Source organism: Chironomus tepperi, unplaced genomic scaffold (assembly GCF_022539635.2).
Source record: "Chironomus tepperi strain 1889 unplaced genomic scaffold, CSIRO-AGI_Ctep_v1 contig_73, whole genome shotgun sequence".
In the NCBI taxonomy this organism is placed as follows: domain Eukaryota; kingdom Metazoa; phylum Arthropoda; class Insecta; order Diptera; family Chironomidae; genus Chironomus; species Chironomus tepperi.
In genome coordinates this window covers 1258907-1284248 of record NW_027226195.1, presented here as the reverse complement: position 1 = coordinate 1284248, position 25342 = coordinate 1258907, and the positions used below count along the sequence as shown (strand labels likewise).

The 25342-nt window shown below is 35.0% G+C and overlaps 1 protein-coding gene across 1 annotated transcript; it reads right to left on the bottom strand.

Annotated features, from left to right (window-relative positions):
* Positions 1-22262: 22262 nt before the first annotated feature.
* LOC139101032 (pickpocket protein 28-like) lies at positions 22263-24016 on the bottom strand. The gene is made up of 3 exons (XM_070653895.1): positions 23673-24016; positions 22635-23609; positions 22263-22569 (listed from the first exon to the last, which is right to left on the bottom strand). Exons 1-3 carry the CDS (start codon positions 24014-24016, stop codon positions 22263-22265), a joined length of 1626 nt encoding a protein of 541 aa, XP_070509996.1.
* Positions 24017-25342: the final 1326 nt, after the last annotated feature.

Here is a 25342-nt window from a genome sequence, read left to right as displayed (position 1 = left end):
CAATAAATTTTACTTTTATCGCATAGAAGAAAAAAGGCAAAAAAAAGTGTACGAAAGATTGTGGAAGGAAGAGATGGAAAGTTAATGACTTTTTTTTTTGTGTTATCAAAAGTAACAGCAACAGTAGCAAAAGTAAGTAAAAGGTTGATGAACATTCATTTCCCATTCATTGTAATCAAATTGACAGAGGTAGCATTATTCTCTTAAATTTACAGTCCACATTCATCTATGTCCTTTTGGATTTACTTCTCATTCTCTCCTTTTTTTGCGCTTGCCATTTCGTAAAACCGCTAACTGTACATTTTGTGACTTTGGTTGTAGATCGGAATGTACGTGATATGCAGAAAATCATGCTACTTAATTCAGTTGCACCTTTTTTTTGTTGTTGTTGGATGTCTTATTTATATTTTTTCAAAATGGAGGGGACTTTTGTGCGAAGGGTATTAATGGGATTTTGTCGCTGTAATATATGTGAATCGAGATTTTTACTGTTGCAAGTTGTTCTGTTACTAGGTTTATATACATTCTTGCTGGGGAATTAGATTCGACTGAACATGTTGAGTTTCAAAGTATGGAAAATCTTTAAAGTGATGTCTCTAAGATGTATAAAATTATATTGCGAGATTTACATCAACTATGTTGGCGATATTTACTTTTTAAAGACTTCCATGAACTCTAAGTTGACATATCAAGTACTCGAACCTTCAGTCAATCAATTGTTAGTTTGCATTCTGCAATTCTGGCTTTTCATAAAAAGACTCAAAATTTGGATTTAAATAGAGCTTTCATAAGTGAAACAAAGTTTCCCGATGGCGGAATGGCTTAGCACTTCTTACTTACTTACTCAGCAGGACATACAGATCAATTGAAATCCATGACCTTCCATAGATGTCGGCTAAATTTAGCTTTATCGCCCTGGGAAGCAAACGGCGTAGAAATGACTGAAAATCCAACTTCAGGCCTGTGTGATTCTGTATTCAGGTCAGAGTCAAGTCGTTCTGCAGTCAGGTTTTGGGACAGTTCTGCAATACTGTATCGATCGACAGATTCTTTTCAGGACTTTTTTGTGCCGTCTACAAAGTCAGAGTTAAAGACTATACTTAATGGAACTGGTTTAGTACTTCGGTACCTAATATCCTTCATTTCCCTGACAGACTTGAAGCACACTCATGAGCATGCCCAATTATATTGATTAAGAACACTCATGATTTAGTTGAATATGTTGATTGTCTGTTAGGGTTTACTGGTTAAAGGCAAAATGTTATCAAAGGAATGGTTCTGATCCCTTTAGAAACTGTGTTTCTTCTTAAAATAGTTAAACCAATTATTTGCCTTAAAATGTCCAAATGCAGTTCCAGATATCAATGATCGGACCAGCTAAAGGTTTAGATTTCATAAATATATACCCAAAATCCTCATTGAAATATCACTCAATATCTAAAGCCGTTCACACAAAATTCTTTCAATTCCATGAATCATCATCACATCTCCTTTCTTTTATCCTTTGTTCCTTTTCAAAACCATAGCTTTAAGAATTCACATTAATGAATTCAATTTAGATAACAAGAACAGAATATGAAAGAATAGAAAGGAACAAAAAAAACTTAAAAAAGACGATATATGCAGCATCAGCATCAACTATACAATATATCTATCCATGTTAAACAATTTTCTTAGTTCTATTCCAACTATGATTTCAAAAGAACATGATTAACATAAAAGAAGGAAATGATGAATTGGATTCAGAATCAAAGAAGAAATTGGCAGACGAAATGTTCAGCTTTTATGGATATAAAATAATATGAATTATGAATAGCAGATAAATAAATGAAACTTGAGCTTATTTTCTCTTTCTTTTTTTTTGTGTAAGTCAGGCTTTATCAGCCTCATCACAATTGTTTCATTTTTTTTCTATTCTTTTGAAGGATTTTCTAAAGGCAAAAAAAGCATGAAGAAAACTTCCCTTTTGTGTTATAGTTTTATGACTGTGACTGAATAGCATTTTAGTACACTCAATGAAAATTGAATTCATTTTCTTATTTTTGTGGTGTTTTCTTCTGCTTGAAATGAGAATGCTTTCTGTTCAGTTCTCATTTCTTTTATTGTTTCTTCATTTTCTTTTCTATTTTCGTTCCTTTTCTGTGAACGGAACCTATTTGGCGGATTTTGACGCGAGGAAAATTCTTTTAATCAATCACTTTGACTGATTGAGTTTTGTTTCCATTTATTGATTCGTTGGAAATGATGGAGTTGAGAAGTTATGTCTGTTTAGGGAGATTGAGAGTAAGTTTGTTATTGCTCATTATCAGGGAGCCATTGGGGTTGAAATGGTATCAATAGCCTAAATGGTAGAGTGTTGGCCTTATGTGCCAAAGGTCCTGGGTTCAATCCAAGGTCATGACCGATTTTCGAAACTCCTTTTTTCCATTTTACCGTTCTAGTTACGAAACTAGATTCATGTGTTGGGTCGAATTTTGAGGTCTTTGTCACATAATTTGCCTCTATTGCTATCTACAATAAAACTAGATACATTACAGACCATACCAGGTCTTATGATACATAAACTCGTTATTGCAAGTGGTTCGGATATCACTGTAAACTGTGATGGAGACGCGTATTGGGACTGAGTCAAAGGCTCTGGATATCGTTGGATCACTTAACAAAACCTCCATTCTGAATACGCGCTAAGAATCCCAAAAGAAGACCTCTTGTCGAAAGAGGCTTAATTCCAAGACCATATCAGAGCCAGATCGGTCTGGTGATCACACTGGCCTGGTGTACAATTTTTGATCAATATCTTTACATAAATGGCAAATTCACACCTAATTAAAATTTTCTCAAGGAAGCGAAAAACAGCAGTGGCGGTTTATTTAGAGTGTCAGTCTACCAAATTTAATGACCTGGGTTCGATCCCATGGAAAATTCAGTTGCATTTGGGTGCTTTTTCGCTGTTTTTAGTCACAATAACTCAGTTTGTGTATTCGCGACACGTAGATTGTGACTAGGTACTGTGACTGCGCCTAAGAACCCCCCACATTATGAGGCCCTCAAAGTCATTTCCTTCAATATTTATAAATTCTCCTCATAAATTTCAATCCCATATAAGGTTAAAATAAGAAAATATATAAAACACAAAAGCTAAAAGTAAAAAGTCTGATTTTCTATTTTGAATTACAAAAGAAAAAATTTCTTTTTTTATGTTTCTGGCGCCATTTTCCGTTTCCTTTTTTTATTCATTGCCTTCGACTTAATGAAGAAGAAAAGGAAACTTTAACACACAAGTAAATGATTTAATAAAAAAAAAGATAAAGAATGAAAATTTTTGCTCTTCTCATTTTCAAATCATTCATTTGGGATGAAAAAAAAGGAAAAATTATTTTGTGCTTGATAAAGATATGGGAAAGATATGATGAACCTCGAAGGCACAAAGATAAAAGAAAAGTTATCATATAGATTATTGATTGAGTAAAGGCAAGATGGATGTGGGAGTGGATTACAAATGATGTTAATCATTTAGTTCAGTGGAGGACAGTCTGTGTGGTGTGACACAAAAACCTGTGTGGTGTGACACAAAACCATGTGTGCCATGACACAAGACTCTGTGTGCCATGACATAAGACTCTGTGTGGCATGACACAAACACTCTGTGTGCCATGACATAAGACTCTGTGTGGCATGACACAAACACTCTGTGTGCCATGACATAAGACTCTGTGTGGCATGACACAAGACTCTGTGTGCCGCGACAAAAGAGTCTGTGCGCCACGATACAAAATCCTGTGTGCCACGATACAATACTCTTTGTGCCACGACACAAAAACTTTGTGTTTTGCGACACAAAATTCTATCACTTATAACTTAATATTGCACCTCACTTCTTAACACTCCCAACTAACTAGAAGTCGCTTTAGATGGTAAATCAATTCCCATAACAGCACAATGTTATTAAAGTGCTAAAGTTTCTCATCTCTAACATTTTTTTTTTCAATCAAATTGCAATTCACATTGAGACTAGAATTTCATCTATTTTACTATTGCTATGAATATAGGTTAATGACATTGAAGTTATTTCTATACTTAAAATACGTAAGTTAAGATTGATTGCCTTGAGGCATAAAATTCCTGGAAATATAGAATTTGATTTGATACTGATTTTTGATGTCATTCCTTTTGTTAACACTATTGTGGGTCTTTTGAACTTTCTGATGAATGTCTTTGATCTTTTTAGTTGTATGGAAGTGACACTTATGGATAAAGGCATTAGAAATGAATAGTTTGTTTGTATTTGTATTGTGTGACAATTAATTCAAGTTGTTTAAGAAACAAAAGTGGGTTGGTAGCTCATTTAGTAAAGAGCGGACTACAGTGAGAGAGGTTAAAGTGAGTGTGGAGTAGGAGCTTCGAGTTCGAATCCCAATATCTGTCTAGTAAATTTGGAAGTTTTTAGATATTTCCATTTCTTAAGTGTGTATGCAGCAATAAAATGATAGAAACTAAGAATTAGGTAGAGAACGGAATAATCCAGCCATGAATGTCAGCCATGAATAATCTAGTTAAAATAAGAATAGCTACCAGTTAGGCATCTATGCCCTAAATAAGCCTTTATCCTATTCTGATCATTGACATCTAGAGCTGAGTTTGGCGTTTCATGGCTAACAATTGTTTAACGAGTCTCAACTAGAAATCGGCTTGACATGCCATTGTACTCAGTAGAGCTACCGACTGTAAGGGGTTTAAAATCTTTCCCTTTGGATGAGAAAATGTCTGTAGCCTACAAAGGAAGGTTCTAAACCGCAATTTGACTACAATATGATCCGAAAAAGAACAAATGAATTATTTTCTCTTGCCGAGATTCGATCCCATGATCGCAGAGTCAGCACTGTAATAATTAAGTACCGAAGTACTAAACCATTCCGCTCACCGAGCCCACTTTCAACTCACAAAATGCTCTCTAACATCATGCAAATGAATTCTCATTATTCAAAACTTCTAGACCTTTATCTTTAAATTTTTAGATACTTAAACTTAGTCTCCCGGCAAAGGTGAAAATAAAATGAAGACAAAAAAAAAATTAATTTTCATAATGAGCATTAAAATTACGCTGTGCATCAACAAAATCCGCCCTTCCATTTAACTTTTCAGCATTTTTTTTCTTATTATTTATGAATGTTTTGCGAATATTTTACGCTTACTTAAGCATATGCCGCTATGCTTCTCTCGAAATAAAGTTTTTTCATGGTTTGTCACTGAAGACTAACAAGGAGGTAGAAACCCCAAAAAAAAAGAACCATCCACAATTTTTACTCTCTCGCCCCTTCTTTATGTTGCCACAATTTAAAATTATTATGCAATGAAGATATTTTTTATGGCCAAAATTTTCTGTAATGTGGTTTTTACCTTTTTTTTGTGTGTGCTGCCTTCTTCTTTAACCTCCATCCACAATCCAATACATTTTACTTAAATATATTTAGTATGCTAGAGCATGCCAAAAATATCTATACAGGAAATAGGCTTTGGAGAGAGAAAAAAGTTTTTTTTTACATGATATCGAATAACATACAACATTTATATCTATAGATGTACTATGTAATGCAGAAACATGGTAAGATATAACAGTTACTTAATAATGACAAATAACGTAAAGTTTTGAAGCTGGATTTTCCGGTAAATGTGGGATTTGGTGAGATGCAGGATGACTGAGGAGGATTTCGATGATTAGCTGGATTTATTAGAAATTGAGGAGTTTAGATTTTAAATTCAAAACACGCAGGCAGTCAAACAGTCAAACTGGTAAACAGTCAGGCCGTTGGACCGTTCGGTAGACAGTTGCAGTGAGGCTTACCATGCATTCATACAGGCAGTCAGACAGAATCAGGAGGTCAGACAGTCAGGCATAGTCGTGTACAGTCAGGCAATAAGGCACATAAAGGCAGTTAAGCAGCTAGACAATAAGGCAGTAAGCAATCAGGCAGTTAGAATGAAAGACAATAAAGAAAGAAGGCATTAAGGCAGTAAGGCAGTAAGGCAGTAAGACAGTAAGACAGTAAGGCAGTAAGGCAGTTAGGCAGTAAGGCAGTAAGGCAGTAAGGCAGTAAAGCAGTAAAGCAGTAAGGCGCAGTAAGGCAGTAAAGTAATAAGGCAGTCAAGCAGTAAGACTGTGAAAGGCAAGAAGACAGTGAGACAGTAAATCAGTTAAACTGTCAGACGGTATGACAATAAAGCAAGAAGACATCAAGTCAGACAGGAAGTCAGACAGAAAGTCATACAGTAAGGCAATAAGGTAGTAAGACATTAAGCCAAGGAGACAGTAAGTTAGACAATAAGTCAGCAGGAATTAAGTAAGGCAGTAAAGCAGTTGACAGTTAGGCAGTCAGTCAGTCAGCAAGCCAACCAGTCAGGCAGTTAGATAATCAGCAATTAAGGAAGTCAGTCAGTCAAGTAATCAGGTAGTCAGACAGCAAAGCATTTTTGTCGTTAGATAGTCAGGCAGTCAGTTAGTACGACTGTTAGGCAGTTAGGCGTGCAGTCTGTTAGAGGAAGTAGTCAAACAGCCATGAAGTCACTCAATCTGATAGTATGCCAACAACCCAGTCAAACAGTCATCCAGTTTGATGACAATCATCCTAAAAATGACCAACAATAGCTATGAATATAAATTTGTCCTAAAACATGCTTAAAACATCACAAACGCTTTCATCAACAACAACCATAGAATTTATGCGCTTCAAATTGATATACCAAGCACAAAACCCAACCCCAACATTCATTTCTGTTTGCGGTAAAGAGGAAAATTTAACGCACAATATGAAGACATTGTTGTGTCCTGCCATTATTAAAACACCCATACATTTAGAGTTAGAGACAGCAGCACAGCAACAAAAAAACTTTGTCGTCCGTCCACAAAATTGGATTCACTATGCTCTCTGTATGCTGATGATGTCATTACAGCATCCACACAGAAGCACAAAAAAAAAACGGAATGAAAATATCTCTGTGGCTCTCGAAATACCAAAGCGGAAAACTTTTTGCATGAAATGAAAAATCTGATTTCATATTTTTGTTAGCAGCATCAGTTGAGGGTAGGAGTAGTAAAAAAAAAGAGTCAAAGACTGGTCGAGCACATTTCTCTCACTTCCTCTCCTAATTAAAAAAGTTTGTTCCACTCGAAGCACAATAATTGCGAGAGCTTTTTTTGCTAAGGCTCTCAAGCTGCACTTTTTTTTATTCATGCTTCTTCCGAAGCACACACATATAACAAGTTTTTTGGGTATTTTTTTTGGATGGAATCAAGTTTCAGCTGTGTGAACATCACGTATGGTTCATGAAAATCAATTTGCAGATCGTATAAAAGTTGTTTATGAAAAAACTTCTTCTACATTTATAGGAAAAAGGAATGTTGAAGGGAATGGAGATAAAAAATTCTGTATCATTTTCAGTGGAGTTTGTGAAGAGCGAATGACGGCGGTCAGGGGTGTAGCTATCCGGAAAGCATAAATTAAATTAAAAAAATTGCGACCAGGATGGTGGTATCGAGGTGTAATGATGGAGTTGACGTGATCTCCGCAACAAGTCGGTGTGATGAAGAGTGGAAAGCGAATTTCAGACCAGAATCTTGACTTTTTTGATGTTGTTTGTCATCCAAGCTAGTAATATTGAAGAGATGAGTATGAAAGAACAGTCATTGACTGAAATATAGCTTTTATTAATTAGCTGGATTTATAAGAAATTGAGAAGTTTCGATTTCAAATTTAATTCACGCAGCTTTTTAGGCAGTCAAATAGGCAGATGCTCAGGTAGTTAGGCAATCAGAGAACCAGACAGAGAAAGTATGTGCCAATTTCTAGGAGAAAGGTTTTTATTTGACAATTAGTTGTTAGGATGCAGGTAAGTTTGAAGGGTTTGGAACTAAAAATAAGAAATGAATCAATATTTGAGAATATCAAGTTCTAAAGACGACCAGTGTCATCACGATACCATTCTTAGAATTATTGTCAATATTAAAACTAGAGATATATACAACTTGTTTAACAGACCAGCCTATCCAACCGCGACTTTGAATGAAATTCTTAGAATCACGACATAAACCATTTGGAAAGCATATTGCGTATAATAGATGAAAAATCCGGTACCAAACTGATTTGAATCTAGCTTGAAACCGGATTTCATTGAATCTGTCTCCAGGCTAAAGCTACACATCATTATACGCAATATGCTAGGCTAGAGCTACACAAAGAGGTTCTTAATAACTCAGAGTTTAATGCAGATCTCTGCCAGACAAAGAGCATGCTCTCAAGATCAGAGTAAGCTATGAGCAATGCTCACGAGTGTACTCATCTGATATATTTGAGGTGAGCAAGCTCTCGAGAGCATGCACTTTGTCTGTGCTATTTATCTGTTAGGGAACTCATATTTTGTATAGAAAAGTCGATTTGAGTCGACGCGACTTTAAATGATATTCAGATATTCAAGTCGACTTTAATCTTTACTTAGTAATGCATACGCCAACCTGCATAACCTCCCTAACTCCATCTCTTTCACTACTTGAAGGAACACAAACGATAGAAAATAGATAACGAATATGTGTTGAACAATTTTTATTATGATTTTATATTTTGTTAAAAAATAATAATAGCGAAGTAAGCTCTTATCTATAAAAATTCATAAAACGGAGCATCATTTTGTGGAGTGGGCGTCTGCTAAAAATATCTTTTTTCTGGAATCACGAACGGAAAATCTTAATGCACAAAATATGTAAAAGGAGAAAGTTTTCATCTTCTTCCTGTACTTTTTCTATTTTTATCATGCACAACACAAGAAAAATCTCTATTTTTAAAGAGCAAGTGAATGTCGAGTAGGAGCAATCTACATAAACACAACGAGAAAACTACAATTGCATAAGGAGCTGCTTAAGGAGAAGCACAAGACATGTGAAAAGACTTTTAAGAGTAAAACATTGAGCTTTTAAGGAAAAATAAAATGTCATGAATAGAAGTGGTTATTTATAACTCAACAATATTGTTTGTCGGTAGTGGTTCTAATGTCTATTGTTGATGGTGGATGTTGGACTTTTGTGGATGAGGAGTTTTAGCTAAAGGCTTGTTACCAGGATGAGTAATTGAGATGCTGATAGCATTATTGGTCATTTTTGGTAGATTGAGTGAGAATGGCATTTGATCGGAATCAGTCAGTTCCGATTTTCGATTCCTATTCATGTCATCATGCTACAAATATTCAAATTAAAGCATCAGAATCACCACAGATGCGCAGGTTTCCTGACTAACTCTTGATTATTTCACTAGTCGTACAGATCAATTGTGATCCATGACCTTCCATATGTGTTGCCTGCCTAACCAGAACAGCAGAATATGCGATAGTGAGTCACCACGTCGCGGTGATGATTGCAAGACATAGAGATGCCCTGATATTTATGATATTGGCCCTTTCTTACGGCAAGCAATGAAATTGACAAGAAATTGGCCGCATCATGCTGTTCAGGTATGCAAGGAAGTAAGTTTTCCCATTTCATAGCTCTTTTGAATCACAGCTACCAATTTACAGTTCCAATCCCCTTTAAATACCTCTGTTCGTCAACTGTTCCCTCCTAAATCACAGATATCTCAACCGCAATCTAAATATATCGAGAACCCCCAACCTCACATCTACCTCCCGTTAAATCCTCCCCACAAAAAAACATCCATAAATACACAAAAAATGTACAAACTAAAATGAGCAACACATAAAGAGCAAACCTATCTTGATCTCAACAGAGAGATTCAGTTTGCCTGTTTGTTGTCGCATTGAACTAAATGGCAAATGTCAGTTGCTGGATGTATATATATACATGCATGAACATATATTTAAACTCTTCAACATGTTCCGCTTTTGGCAGGGAAGAAATAAAATAAAATATATATAAAATTTTTCGTGTGCTATTTCATATCTTCATATACACAAAATTGTGTGCTTCTACATTCCATTCCTGCCATACATACTTTTATCCTCAGGAGGATTATGTTTACTAAATGCTTATAGTATTTAACTAAACATTCGTTCGTTTAGTACTTTTTTTTCCTCAAAATATTACTGTATTTAAGTTTCTTGTGTATTCTGGTATCACCGTCGCTTTCATTTATGTATGTACGAAAAATGGGAATATGAATATGATGTCTTGCCTTACCTTCTTGTGGGAATATACAACACTATGCAACACATGTTGTAGAATTCTAGTTGACTTCATCATTTAGATCCTTTCTGGATTATAATGTTGCTTGCTGCTTTTGCTTGATATTTTCTTATTTACTGATTGATTTTGGAAGTGAGCTTTGTTAGTTTTGATTAGTTTTTTGAGGAGTGGATGAATGATGGGTGATTGGAGGGTGATGGGAGATTAAAAGGAGCAGTTATAGAGAGATTTTGGAAGGAGAAGGAATAAGTGTTTTAGAGAAACGGGAGCAATTAAGATTCTGAGATTTTTGGGTATGAAACTGCTTAGGTAGTGACATTTCAGTCAATATTGACTTACAGGAAAAGGAAGATTTGAGTATTTTATGGATGATTTACATGTACTTAACACTAGACTGATGAATTGCGTTAAAATCATGACCATTAAGTAGTAAGATTGTTAATAAGAGTAATCCAGGGACGTATCCAAGGACTTTTTGGAATTTTGGCTCTTATTCCTACAAAATTCTTCAATTTTCTATGGTTTTTCGGGATGATAATGGTATTTGCAATTAACAAGCCTTAAACAGCAGGACAACCTCCTTCAGACACCGTCCAAATACATCAATACATCACAATTGATCTAAACATCTAGCAAAGCACATAAGTAAGACCACAAAAATGCATTGACTTTATAAATTCCTTCTTTTAGTCAATAAACTTGACTATTTAAATAGAAAAACTTTTCCACTATGCACAAGTTTATAATAAAAGTTCAAACATGCATGTTATGCTTTAAATATTCCTTATATCTAAATCTTCTATCCGAAAAGCTTTCATTTCAAAGTTCCAGCATAAAGAGACTCAAGAAAAAATAGAAAAAATTTCTATTCCAAAAACTGCATTTAATTAAAATATTCATGTAAAGCTCAACATTCCAGCATTCTCTTTTTTGATTTTGATTTTCATCCCATTATAGATAAACATTCTTCTATAATACCAGTCCCGAGATGCACAATTGAATGAACAGCATTATTTTTGGCATATAACCTTAACATACACAAATCATTTTCACATTATATGCTCGTTAATGTGAGCAAGTTCTGTGTATGTTAAGGTTTATACACCAAAAAGTATGCTTGTTTCCAACTTTTTTCATACAAATGAGCATGCTTACAAAAATGGATCGAAACTAGACATCATGGTGCCTTCAAGGCAACTTATGCGAATAGAATGAATCGATTAATCCCAGGTTTCAGGTTGCAGGAATAATAAGGCAACTGACAGACGCGACTTTGATTTGTATGCCAAAATCCGGAACAATGTCAGAGTTATATCGTTCTGGTGCCGAATTTTGGATTGATAAAACGACTTGCTGAAACGTATTCAGGGAAAGATAGAGGAGAGCGGGTTAGGGTCGCGATGTCAAACTTCCCTCTTTCCTTTTTGTAAAAAAAATCTTTAAGTTTATTGAGTAATTCGTGATGAAAATCCAAAAATATCTTCAAAATGCCCCCAAAATATTCTCTAAATTTGGAACCCGGAAGGTAACAAAGGTAACAGAACAAACATAAGGTGCCATCTGAGTGAGACCATGGATCACAATTGATCTGCATGGCTAGCAAAGGAGGGCAACTCACTTCATAACCAGGACGGTGAAATGCAAAAAGAGCTTCTAAAATTAGTCGTGACCTATGATTGAACCTAGGACCTTTGGCATTTAAGACTATCTAGGCATCAAAGACAATTTCGGCCAAAAATGTCATTTCACCGCTTGACATGGTAACGCAGAGTTAAACTAGCATCATAGTGTGCAGTCCGGTATTCCCAAAAAAAATATAAAATTTTCTTTATATCATCCTGATCCATTCATTATATTCATAGCTGTTGTTGCTGTACTGTGTCAAGAATTTCAAAATGTTTTAGTTTTTGCTTATGCATGAGGAAAAATGTTTAAGAATAAAAGAAGGAAGAAAAAACTTGTTAGCACATTTACAAAGCTTTTTACCTTATCATGAAGAACAAATAACAGTCTTATGTTCCCACAACAACAGTATCAACAGAACACAACAGCAAAAAAAAAGATTGAGAATACAAAACTAATAGAGATGAAAAGAAAAGAAGAAGGAAATAAAATTGTGTCTTTTATATTATATAAATATACATAACATATACATAAATAGTCTTTCCTTTAGTCCTTTGAAATTTCCTCCTTCCTTTCTTCCTTTTTTTGCTATCTACAATTGTTTGTGGTGAAACCGAAATGAATAAGAATTGTTTATGGAGCACGTTCCGTTAAAGACGATAGTAGATGAAGGGGGAATGAGCAGTGTTTGTTGTACTTTAGCAGTTTTTTTTTCTATTCAACTTTATGCTTTTTGCCATCACTAAGATTCTGTTTTAGCAGATTTTTTTTTTCTTTCTTTCGTGACATTGAGAGAGGTGCTGGGGGAAATGATTTTGTGACTTTTCTTGGATGAACTGGATTTTTTTGAGAGAAATTAGATACGGTGTTGGAATTAGGGATGGTTTGTCCAACCTTCCAGAGTACTTATTATTTGAATTTGATATACTGGTCTTGAAATCCTTCTCCTCAACTCCCCATCTTTCCACTACCCTAACCCACATCCACACTCTTCTACCTCACCTAATCACTCCTCCATGACCATACCACTGATTTCAATGTTTAATTAAGCACACAAGCTAATGATGTTTGAGACTTTCCAAATCAGTACACGTGTAAATGAGACTGTAGAATACTTAGTAGTGGTGTCCAGGTCACTTGATGACAAAATTTGGAAGGATCATGATTTCGAGTGGACAATAATAAGCTATGAATAGTTGATGGCAAGTTAATGTCAAGTTTATGACTAGTTCTTACGCCAAATCGGAGATAGAACAGCTTAATCTAATCGATATATATTGAAATGTTGCTACCACGACGATGAAGCGGCAGTAAGTGGCTGTTACTTGTACTTTTAAGTATACTGCCGCCTCGTCAAGTGATTTCCATTTAGTTCTAAGTGTAATGCCACCTTTACGAGTAGGTGACAAAACTTTAATATGTGCTGAGCATGTGATGATTACTTCCTATTGATCTACTGTGAATCATAGGGCGTTAATAACTGATAGAACAGGTTCCTAGCTGTAAAAGCATCTTCTGCAAGTTCTGCTGAGCATATGTTGGGCAACAAACTGTATTAGCCGTCAGATTTCCATCTGACTGATCCTAAACCCAGTATCTCAACTAAGTACCTAATTTCTTATGCCTATAAATTCCACAACTGATTCAACTGTTCTGAATTCAGGACATAAGCGTGTCCTATAAACAACAATTCAAATAAACAGCTTTAAAAATTCGCTCCAAATACCTTTACCTCATTATCGCCCTCTCAACTTGATTTTCTATGTTTAACCATAAGTTCTTATTAGTTTCCATTTTGAAGCAGCATTTTTTATGACTTTTTGTCGTTGTCGTCATTTGCCATTTTCAGTTGACCTCAGTGGTGAAATGGGTAACAAAAGTGATACGATAATCGTAAAAATCACATCAAAAGGTTTTCATTTGTGCCTCTCACTTCTCTTTTTCTGTGGCTATAATGTACATTATTTTGTGATGTCTAATGTTAATACTTGGCAATATTCACGTTTTTCATTTTCTTTTGCAGCGGAATCAGTGAGGAAAAGAAGGTCATAAAATGTGATGTTTTGTATGTGCATTTAGTTCCAGCTATAAAATTTGCATTTTTTTCCATCTCGAAACCCAACAAACATCATTATGACAAAATTATGCTAACAAGCTGTTGATACAAGTTGAAGGATTCATCAAGGAAATGGAACTGAAAATGTTTTAATTCCTTAAAAGCACTAATCGGTTGCAATAGCAATTATCATTCATAATAATTGCATTTTTCAAGTACAATCTTAATCTTTAAAATTAATTATCATCACAACTTCTACATCCCGTCTAGTATGTACATACATACTTCATGTTGAAGCACTAAAGTATTGAAATGAGAAAATTATTCTATTTTTTTTTGTGTGCAAAATTGAAAGGAATAACAAGTTTTTAATAGTTTTGAAGTTGAAAAGTGCTTCATAATGAACAATAATTTTCAGAATTTTCTCTACATTCAGTACATATACAGACATACATTCAATACACAAAGAGGAAAATCCTAAAGAAGTACCATTGAGAGTCATTAAATATTGCTCGAAACGATTCATTAAATTTTAAGTGCTTTGACAGCTCGGAAAATGCAAAATACCTCAGAAATAATTCAGGCTAAATTTGCATTGAATGGAATGGGATGTGAGTGTGTTTGGAATGGCGAAATAATGTTGATTGATGTGAATTGGATAGGATTTAGAGTTGGTAAATGGCCAGTAGTAGAGTTAGCTTCAGGCGACAACTAAGAGAGGTGATGAATTGCAGGTGATTTGTAAGGCTAGAGAAGTATGTAAATAAGGCAGTAAGGCTGTTCACATATTCTACTCTCTCCAGCGGAACCGGCTATAATTAGAGGATCTTATGTCTTCTCATATTATTTGAAGAAATTTCCATGAAATGGAAAGATTTTCACTAAACATGCGATCGATTTAGAGAATATGGGAAGCCAAAGTCTGATTCCGTAGCTGACCAAATGTCAAATATATAGCCTCTTGATGTCGCAACTTACATTCTTCGTTTCTCCGTCAGTAGAGATCAATTGTGATCCATGGCCTTTCTTAGTTTGCATCTGAAGTTGACTCTTTCGCTGGCTTCGGTCTGCGATTTACCAATATCAAGTTCATTACCATCTCTATCGACAGTGCATTGCCATGAGTTCTTGTGCCGGTCGCGTGATCGCTTGATATCTCCTAATACCGGTAAAGATATCGTTAGTATTCGAGCTATGTGCTGACATAGAGTAAAATACTATATTTACTAAAAGGCAGAAGCACGGTCGACTAATCACAGTCGGTTCCACTATAATGGGTATGTGTTCCAATTTTCCCTAATCCACAAGACATGAGCACAGTCAAGAATTAAACCCAAATAGTTCAAATCGTTAAATCAATGATATATTCGATTTCAGGCTGTCTTTGACTCTAACTTAGTGCTGAATTCGGTTTAAATCAGGCAGCATGCCAAAGCCAAAATGTCCTGATATTGGATTTCGGTTCGTGCATAGATTAATCGACTTGTGCTCTTTATGAAACAGGATTTATAGCGCTGCAGTCTTGACTTCAATAATAAATGCAAAAGAGCCACAAAACAGTAATTGTCTTCATGAACTTGCTATAAAATCCCAGACTACAAACTTATTCAAAATGCACTCGAATTTATTGCCACTCACAATCATCAACTAGCACCAGTGTTGCAATGGAAGATGTCTGCCGAAGACAAAGACAGCAGATTCTTCCACAGAATTTGTCTTTCAAAAGATTTTATCTGCGGAAGAAAGTTGTCTTCTTGCAGATAAATAAAATTGTCTTTTGGAAGATTGTGTCTTCCGGTAGATTTAATCTTCCGCAGACAACTGTCTTCCAGTAGACAAAAAAAAGTGTCTACAGGAAGACAGAATCTGCATGTAGATTTATTCTTCCGCAGAAAAATCTACCAAAAATTTCATTTTTTTGCAAAATCCCCAATTTAACAATGTATTACCTATTAATTATGTACTATTTATGTTGAAAAACATGAATATTAATATATTAAAGCTTTTAAAATACTGTAGATCATTTAAAACATGTGTAAATAGAGAAAAACAACTTTTGAAATTCAAGATGCCGTTATTTTTTGTTTACATTTGTTTTCGCACTATTTTGCATGAAAATTCCATGTAAATTGATTTTAAAAGCTTTGAAACATTATTATTGATGTTGTGGAACATAAATAGCACATAATTAATAGGTATTATATTGTTGAATTAGGGAATTTGCAAAAAAAATGAAATTTTTGGTAGATTTTTCTGCGGCAGAATAAATCTACATGCAGATTCTGTCTTCCTGTAGACATTTTTTTTTGTCTACTGGAAGACAGTTGTCTGCGGAAGATTAAATCTACCGGAAGACACAATCTTCCAAAAGACAATTTTATTTATCTGCCAGAAGACAACTTTCTTCCGCAGATAAAATCTTTATAAAGAAATTGTCTTCTGCAGAAAAATTGGCAGATTGCAACACTGACTAGCACCATCAAATCAACAAGATAACGACGATAGATAGACGAATTATTTAAAGTGATGGATAAATAAGGAATCGGAATGTTCAAGTTTGAGGTGAAAATTGAGATTTTAGTTTTTTTTTCGGGTGTGGGTGGAATGAAAACTTAGTGTGAATGACTAAAACTTTTTGAAGCCGCAATAAATTGAGCAAACTTAGCAAGTAGTGAATTCCATCTCACAGATTCCTCGCACAAATGATTAAACTTTAAATTGATTTCGATATTCAAGGAATAATTTTCTCTCATTTCCACTTCTCCTCCTTCATCTTCAATTGCATGCAATTTTACTTTATTTTTTGAAAAAAATAGACGAAGATAAGAATTGAAGATGCTATTGGGAATAATAACAATAATAGATAGAAGCTGAGAATGGGTTTGGTATTCTGAAGGAGATGTAAATTTTCAAACGAAAATCATCATCTTGAGATTCATTGAAATGGATGTTTAATTTCAATTCACAGTTTTTTTTTTCATTTTATTCTATGCTTTGTTAGCAGCTGTAGGTATGTGGATATCTATTGCATCTGTGAGTGTTGGAGGAATTTTGTCAGAATTTTCGATGGAGTTGATGGTTTTGGAATTGATTTTAGGAAGTTTTGGGAAATGTTTTTAATAATTGTTGTACAGCAGTAGATCATAACCTCAACAGACAATGAGCATTCTCGTATAAATGAGCGTTTAAATGAATAAGAATCAATCTGTAGAATTGAGTATGCTGCTTCTCTGTTCGGGTAAAATCAATCTCAAGTTTATCTATTAATATGATCATTTTATTAGCTATACTTACTTACTTCGCTTGCTGAACAGATTAATTAAGATCCATGACCTTTCAAAGATGTCGCCTAAAACATATTCTATAACTGGCTATAGTTTACTGCAAAATTGGTATAAAATCTGTGTAAAATCATGATCCGATAATTGATGCCGATTGAAGATTACATAATGCAGCTTTTGTCTTTATGATAGTATTTATTGAAAGAAGCCTGACTCTGTTTAATCCATTAATAGTCCATGAGCGTTTGAGTGTCTCTGTACTGTAGTCGGCAAGGTATTTGGCTCAAATTTGATCTGGTTACTCTAAAGTCCTCAGTTTGAATCCTATCAATTCCAAATTGGCTCAAATTTGATGTGGTTACATGAAAATCGTCGGTGCGAATCCTATCAATTTCAAATTTATACCTCTCCAGAGGTTTGGATGTAACGAATTCCTAATCAAGTAATTTTCAAGACTTAGGAACAGGTCAGAAACATGTAGTGTTGCACGAGATATTGATAGACATCGTCTAAAAGATGTAAAATTGCTCTGATTTCAACTTTCAACCAATTTGACAGCAACACAAGATTTATAGCATCATGATACTCGACATTGCATTCAACATAACTCTCGACTAAATCTCACAACTAAACCAAAAGCTTCTCACTAAATTAAAGAAAATTCCTCAAAACAAATTCCAACACATCAATGCAAGGGACACAAAAGCATTTACATAGTTGAGGAATAAAAGGAAAGAAAAGATTGTGGATTGTTAGAAGATGAAAATATAATAATAAGAAAGAAGATCTCCTGTATAAATGCAGTAGAAACACAGCAGAAGCATCATTGCGAATGTCTATTGAATCAAGGGTTCAATTGAAAAATAAAAGCTAGTAAGAATAGATGAGAATGGATAGAAGAAAAAAAAGTGCAATTTGAAATTAATTTCTATCTACTTTATGCTCATTTTGTGGAAATTTATATTGATAGAACTTTTCAATTCCCGTTCAACACATTTCCAATTGTGGAAAATTATCGCTTTTGATCATTAAAGTTGAGAGTTTATTGTATCTGATGAGATGGGATCTTTGGGTTTTGTGGGTGAAGCTTTGGTTGATTTTTGGGAATTTTATGAGTTATTCATCTATTAAAGTGGTGGACTAGCTGTTGTTTTACACGGCAATGGAATCTGACATCAATGTTGTTCGACGTCAATGGAGTCCGACGTTAATGGAGTCCGACATCAATGTAGTCCGACGTCAATGGAGTCCGATGTCAATTTAGTCCGACGTCAATTTAGTCCGACTCCAATGTAGTCCGACTCCAATGTAGTCCAACTCCAATGTAGTCCAACTCCAATGTAGTCCGACTCCAATGTAGTCCGACATCAATGGAGTCCGACGTCCATGGAGTCCGACGTCAATGGAGTCCGACGTCAATGTAGTCCGACGTCAATTTAGTCCGACGTCAATGGAGTCCGACGTCAATGTAGTCCGACGTCAATGGAGTCCGACGTCAATTGAGTCCGACATCAATGTAGTCCGACGTCAATGGAGTCCGACGTCAATGTAGTCCGACGTCAATGGAGTTCGACTACACACTTGGCAACACACTAGGCACACAGATTGTACACCACTGATCTATAGCTCCTCAATCAATGTAAACTAAAAATGTCAACAATTTATTTCATAATTTCCATCAACTTACCAACTAAAATTCAATTTCCTACAATTCACTACATCCATGCCTGCATACAAATCTAACAAAAATAAACTGTCAAGTCCACAAGAGTTCAAAGCACTCGCACACAAAACTCTTTCATCTCTTTTAAAATTCAAATTTCAACAGAAAAAAAAAGTTTTTCATCTCATTTAAGAAATGAGAACAGGCACACTCAGTCGCACTCACACACACACACAGTTCGCATAGTCTTGCTGAGTAGAATTCCTTTTTTCAACTGCTGACAACAAAAGAATTCAATTTTCATTCATGTCACAAAACACAGCGACAGGAATCCAATTGAAAATGGCATCTTCGTTTTTCATTGTTCATTTTATTTTCATATCATTGCCGCAAAACTATTCATCTTGTTCCATTTTTTTTTCTCATCTATTTATTTCTTTATTTTATATGTATTATGGCGGATAAATGGCATAAAACTTGAGAAGAAGGAAGTATTTCATCTTTCTTATTTTTTTGTTCGCAATAAACAGCATAGCACCATCACTTATTTGCTTTGGAGTCACGCAATTGAAATGAGGGAGAAGGAAATGTCATCTCAAGAATTTTCATGCATTCTCAACTTCCGATGAGCATTATTGAGGCAAACAAATAAAAATTGAGAATATGCTTTTTTTTTGTTCTTGTACACATCAAGTGAAGTAATTTTGTGTGTAGAATGGAATGCTTGATGACTTTTATTGGGATTTTTGGAATATCTTTTTTGATAATGTGGAAGCACTGATAAAGCTTGTGATGAGGTTTGGGGTTGTTGTGTTGAAGTATGAGCTGAAAAGATTGTGATTCTTGATGAAGAACTGAATTGGGACATTTTAATGTTGATGGTAGATATGAGGGGACCATCAGATCGGTGTAAAGCATGATCAGAAATTGGTAAGTGGAAATCATCGATAGATGCAACTTCAGGCGACATCTTTGAGGGGTTATGGATCACAACTGATCTGTACGACCAGCAAAGTGACCAAGTAAAGCTTGATTCAACCTCGTCACACCGCGGAAGGCACACGATGTACAAATGACAGACAACTGAACTGAAAACTAGCAATTCTTTAATTTGTGGCGGAATTTTTCAGAATTTGGTTTCAAACTTGAGAAAAAATCTCCTGATTTGGCAAAATCCAACCTCAAGCCAAACTTACGTCGACTCTAAACTGGACTTTTCGTCTTTTGTTCACCATGTGCTAGGAGGAGATGGTCGAGAGAGAGGGAGAGAGTCGTGAGAGTGGGAAGAGGGACCGGAAGAGCTGGAGGAGAGATTGTGGAGAGATCGAGAGACATGGGGAGTGATGGGGGAGAGAGGGAGAGAGAGGGAGAGAGGGGTGAGAAAAGAATGAGAAATGAGAGAGAGAGGCGAGAGAGGAAGGAGTGAGGAAGGAGAAAGGAGGGAGAGAGGAAGGAGTGAAAAGGGAGACAGGAAGTAGTGAGATGAGAGAAAGGTTGGAGAGGAGTTTTATATGAAATTTAAAAATTTAGGAGATTTTTTGATTTTTTTTCACAAATAAGCCACAAAATTAAATAATTTATTTTAAAAAAAGCAGTTTTGACACCCAAATCCCCCTCACCTGAATTCAACCCTTCCATCTGCCTTCCGGAACCATCATATTTCCAACATTGTCCCTCATCCAGAAATCTAACATATAAAATCTAATTAACATCATTTAAATCATCCACACATCAAATCCAAATCAAAAGCTTCCATCCATAGGCTGTTTAGGTCGATCATTCCACCAGCCATAACATCAAATATTGAATTAAATTTTTGTGCTTCTCATTCTGTTGCCGCGGTAAATATGAACAAATGTTTGACAATAAAACTTCAAATAAATTGTCGCTTTATTGTCCTCGTTGTGGTCTTTCTGTCTCTGTGCTGTATATACGCTCAACGCATATAAATATTGCAAATAATTTAGTGATTTTAATACGCGATTCTTTATGACTTTTTATATTATAGTCGAGTTTATTTATTGCTTGCTATAAATATACATGAGAATTTATGAATGAAATGTGACATGACGGATTGTGTGGGTCTTAAATTGATGGTAAATTGTGGCTTGTTTTGATGTGAAAAAAATTTTCTTGTTTTTTTCAGGTTTTGAGGAACTTTTCCCGTACCCTCCATCTATTGCCATTTTCCTTTCCCTCAAATCAAACTGAATTTTTCATGCAGCAACTTCCTTATGGACGTTAATTAATTTTTCAGAAGACAGAGTTCATTTTTCCTGTAATTGTTTTTTTTTTTTGCTTCATTCTGTTCCCTTCCATTACAGCACTTTTTTTTGTCTTGTTATTTTACTTCCTTCTCTTTCAGGCGGAAAAAGAAGCAATCAATTCTAAATTAGGTCATTAAATTTCATTACACAATTTTTTTTTGTTGCTGCTGTGTAAAATTACTTCATTTTCTTATGAGTTTACTTTTTTTAGATGCTTTAATTTTTATAATTTTTAGACAGGCATGAGAGGAATTAAGGATTTTTTTACCGGATTTTAGATTGTATGCAGGATGAAGAAGCTTTAAGGTGCTTTAAAGAAACATTAAGTTTTAATTCTTTTTTGGATGAAAATTTAATTTGGATGTTTAAGGAATTTGGGGATTCTTATTGAGTCAAAAGTGTCAGAGTCATATATTTAGCTGACAATGGCTTAAGACATTGTCCTGAAATTGTTTTCATTGCTTGTTAAGTAAAGTGAATCTGTCAGTTCAGGAATGAAACATCTATGGTCAATTTGTTTGGCAATACATCAGAAATTTATAATATTCTCCTTTGTGAGGACGAGGGTTTGATTCCTGCTATAGTTCGATCGTTCAATCATTACATATATTGTAGTCAATATGACATGGATTCGCACTATATCTCATGACAATTGCACAATTAAGAGCATTATTAAAGTACAACATAATACAGAAAAACTTTCAGCTATAAAAATAGGTCGAAATCAGACATCACGGTGTCATTAGCGCAATTTCGTGTCTTAATGTAAATACAGCATCATAGCGGTACCTAAAGTAGCAAACATGTTGTACTGTTTTGGATTGCTGCTTTGTCAAATGTTTAATTGTCTAGCATTAAATCTATCTACAGGATTAGTTTTAATTCTGATAACTCTGGGTAACGATAACTAATATTACAAAGAGGTTGTTAGTTGTCCCTAGAACTAGACATACAGCTAGTCAAATTGAATCCTGTCCATTTTAGTTTCTCAATCTTGCAATGGCTTAATTATATGCTGTCTCGAGTGGACAAAAATACATTAAAAATAGTTGATGACATGTTAATGTCCAGTCAATGTTTAATTCGAACGTATTTTTGTCCCATCGGGTGTTAAGCACATAATTCTTCATACTCATACCCTAAAAATCCTAATAACCCTAGTCTAGTTCCTTCCTAGTATCCTCTTTATTTAATCAATATAATCATATTTAGCTGGATGAAAGATTTTGTTATCAAATGTATGATTTTGATTGCGCTGAAATTTCTTCACAAAACTCAAACTATTGAACATATTCTGATAAAATCTCACAGTCACATAGAACAATATTTCAAATACAGTAATGATCGAGCAGCCTAAAAAGAGACCCAAAATGCCACCATAATCACTGATGATGTCATACCATGCAAAAAGTACATCGGTTTTGTAGAGAGTGGAATCTGTTTCCGGAAAGTAGACCTTAAAGATTGACAAGTCTGTGTCTTCATCTAAGCCGGCTCTGAAAATGTTAGGAATATGAAAAATTTAGCACTAAATCTAAAGGAAGTCAAGATAAAAACTTACAGCACAGAACCTTTGTTGACATAATGAAAATTAATCGCTGCTGATGTTGAGTCAACGATATAAACAGTCGATGAGCACAACGGATAGCACAGATCACAACTTAAGGAATCCTCAATTTCCCTCTCAAGTACTTTGATGAAGTCTCTTGGTCTGAATGTTCCCCATTTGATCTTATACTTATTCAGGCACTGCACATTACCCAAATTACAATAAGGAAGTGATGCATCAATGTCATTGAAATTTACAGGAACATTGAACGGAATGCATTTACAGAGAGCCATGACACTTTTCAATTTACACTTGACCAGGCAATCTCCATAGACATAATTGGTTCCGAACTCATTTGGATAGTCATTTGGAAATAAGCACTTGCGTTTACTAACACCATATCTCTGAACTTCATTGACAGCATAGAAACTCATTGCACCAAGTGTAATTCGAGTCTCTAAATTTCTTTCAATCGGAACTTCCCGGACAAATCCAGTGGCTGAGTCAGCAAACTCTGTGGAATCAAATATCAATGTCGTTGCACCGCCAAAGTTCTTAAGTGGATAAAAATAGTCAGCAATTGATAAATTAAGCAGAACAGTCAATCCCATGTCAGGACCTATGCCGGCAGCAATGAGTGGCTTCTCTGCAGTTTCATTGAATGTACTTGGACGGATGTAATTGAATGTACAGCAAAATCCTTCATTTGTTGTTCGACTTTTGAAGATATTTGAGCATCTTACTTCCGCTCCACCCCATTTACACTTCTTGACAATCTCCTCACATGTCGGTGCCAAATTACGCAGCTTTTCTTGCATGTTGTAGATTCCCGTCTTTTTATCAGAATCAAAATTGTCGAGGATTTCTTGAAACTTCACAAATTGGTCAATGCCTTCAATGTCTGCATCATACATCCTTCCCATATATCTTATTAAATTCATCAGTGTATCGTGATTCTTGTATTGCAATGGAATACTCAGATTCATTCTGGAATTAGTAAATGAAAGCCATAAAATCATTCCTGCTTACTGCAAATTCAATTGTACTCACAAATATTCAGCATACTTTTCCGCATTCGTCCTACTTATCTTATTATTCGAGCATATAGCAATAGCTGGAAAATTCATTTCATAGATTGAATAATGTTGACTCTCAAGCGTCGTTATTGTTGGATTATCCGTAAATCTTGACCATGCTGACATGACTACGCCGATAGCACATGCAATTGTTGTAATATGAATTGCCGTCCACATAAGCTTTTCAGGTGTATGACGATCTGCATCGGCTAAGTAATGATATGCATGAAGGTATGTCGTCAAGAGGAATTCTTTGATGCTTTTCCATAGAGCGTGGCCGATTTTTAGTTGCTTGAGTCCTGGTTTACCCAAACGCATATTGGTTTATTGGGTATTTATTTTGAAAGGATTGAAGAAGGAATGAATTGCGAAGTTGTTGGTTCTTTTGGTTTTATATGGAATTAATGTCACAAATTATTCATAATTTTCGCATTGTTTTGGTATTATTTAATTATTGGTTATGGAATAGACTTGCTGAATTTAGGTGAATAACTGAATATCGTGGCTTACATAAGTCCAAGGGACGGACAACTCAATTTGCAATATTTGTCGCATTTGTCAATTGTCAAATCAGCAGCTCCTGGAAACTACAGGGCTATAGCTTTTGATGAACTATAACGAACAGCCAAAAACTGCAGGAGACGGTCTGCTGAAATGCTCTTTCATCTACCCGTACCCAAAGTATACACCTACACTTACTCTAAGAGTATGCACTAAGTGTAAGTGTAGCAGCAGGTGTATCCCGAGAAACCGGCCCAGGCTTTAGCATCTAAAATGCAGGAAATCCAGGTCTACGGTTCTTGGCCGAACCCTACTTTTAACTAATGGATGGCAAGTCAATGTCTATTTGATGTCCAATTATAACGTATTTTCGTCCATTCGAGAAGTTGACAACTAGATAGTAGGTCTAGTTAGTGTCTAGTCACAACAATCTCTAATTGGATGTGATCAGTCATCGCTGTACCTAAACATTGTCTAGATAAATCAAGTAAAAGTCAACTTGTCAACAATATTTCTTATTTTAAATGTTCAGTCTGTCCTCAAACGAATATTTAACTTCATATAGTCATCCTACAATACCACAAAATTGCAACTGCCTTCTCAACATATATCTTAATTATTATTTTCCCTTCCCAAAATCATATCAATAATTCGAACAATAGCAAATAATGAATAAACTATATTAAATCAAATACTGAGCTTAATAAACCTCAAAATGAACGAGAATATTCTCCATGTCATTTCATGTACAGTCAAACAAAATTGTAATTAGTGACAGAATGCTATAGGCTAAATCAACATTGTCATTATTTGTTAATATTTATTCATCATGTTGAGTTGTTTCAAGGTGAAAATATTTTGATAGTGATTAAGTATAATTGATTTTTGTTGACTTTGATTATGATATGAGCAGATATGAATGTTTTTTCTTATTTGGTGTCAAGGAGGATTATTGGAATTGATTTTTGGTTTTTTTCTTTTGGAGCTTATGGTAAAGGCAGTCTATATCAAGTCTATATGAGAGGTTTATGAATGATCAAAATTAGAGTTCATAGTAGAAACATATAGCATATAAAGTTAGATTCGAAATCGAGTTCTGATCCATCAATAATATCTAAAACTGTCTGATGGGTGTTTTGCATA

What these genes read in the sequence shown, in the direction of transcription:
- LOC139101032 (XM_070653895.1), bottom strand. Translation starts at nt 24,016, where the DNA reads ATGCGTTTGGGTAAACCAGGACTCAAGCAACTAAAAATCGGCCACGCT. An exon ending in GAAAAGTATGCTGAATATTT is followed by an intron (nt 23,610 to 23,672) that starts GTGAGTACAATT and finishes TACTAATTCCAG; the next exon opens with AATGAATCTGAGTATTCCAT. An exon ending in GTCAACAAAGGTTCTGTGCT is followed by an intron (nt 22,570 to 22,634) that starts GTAAGTTTTTAT and finishes TAACATTTTCAG; the next exon opens with AGCCGGCTTAGATGAAGACA.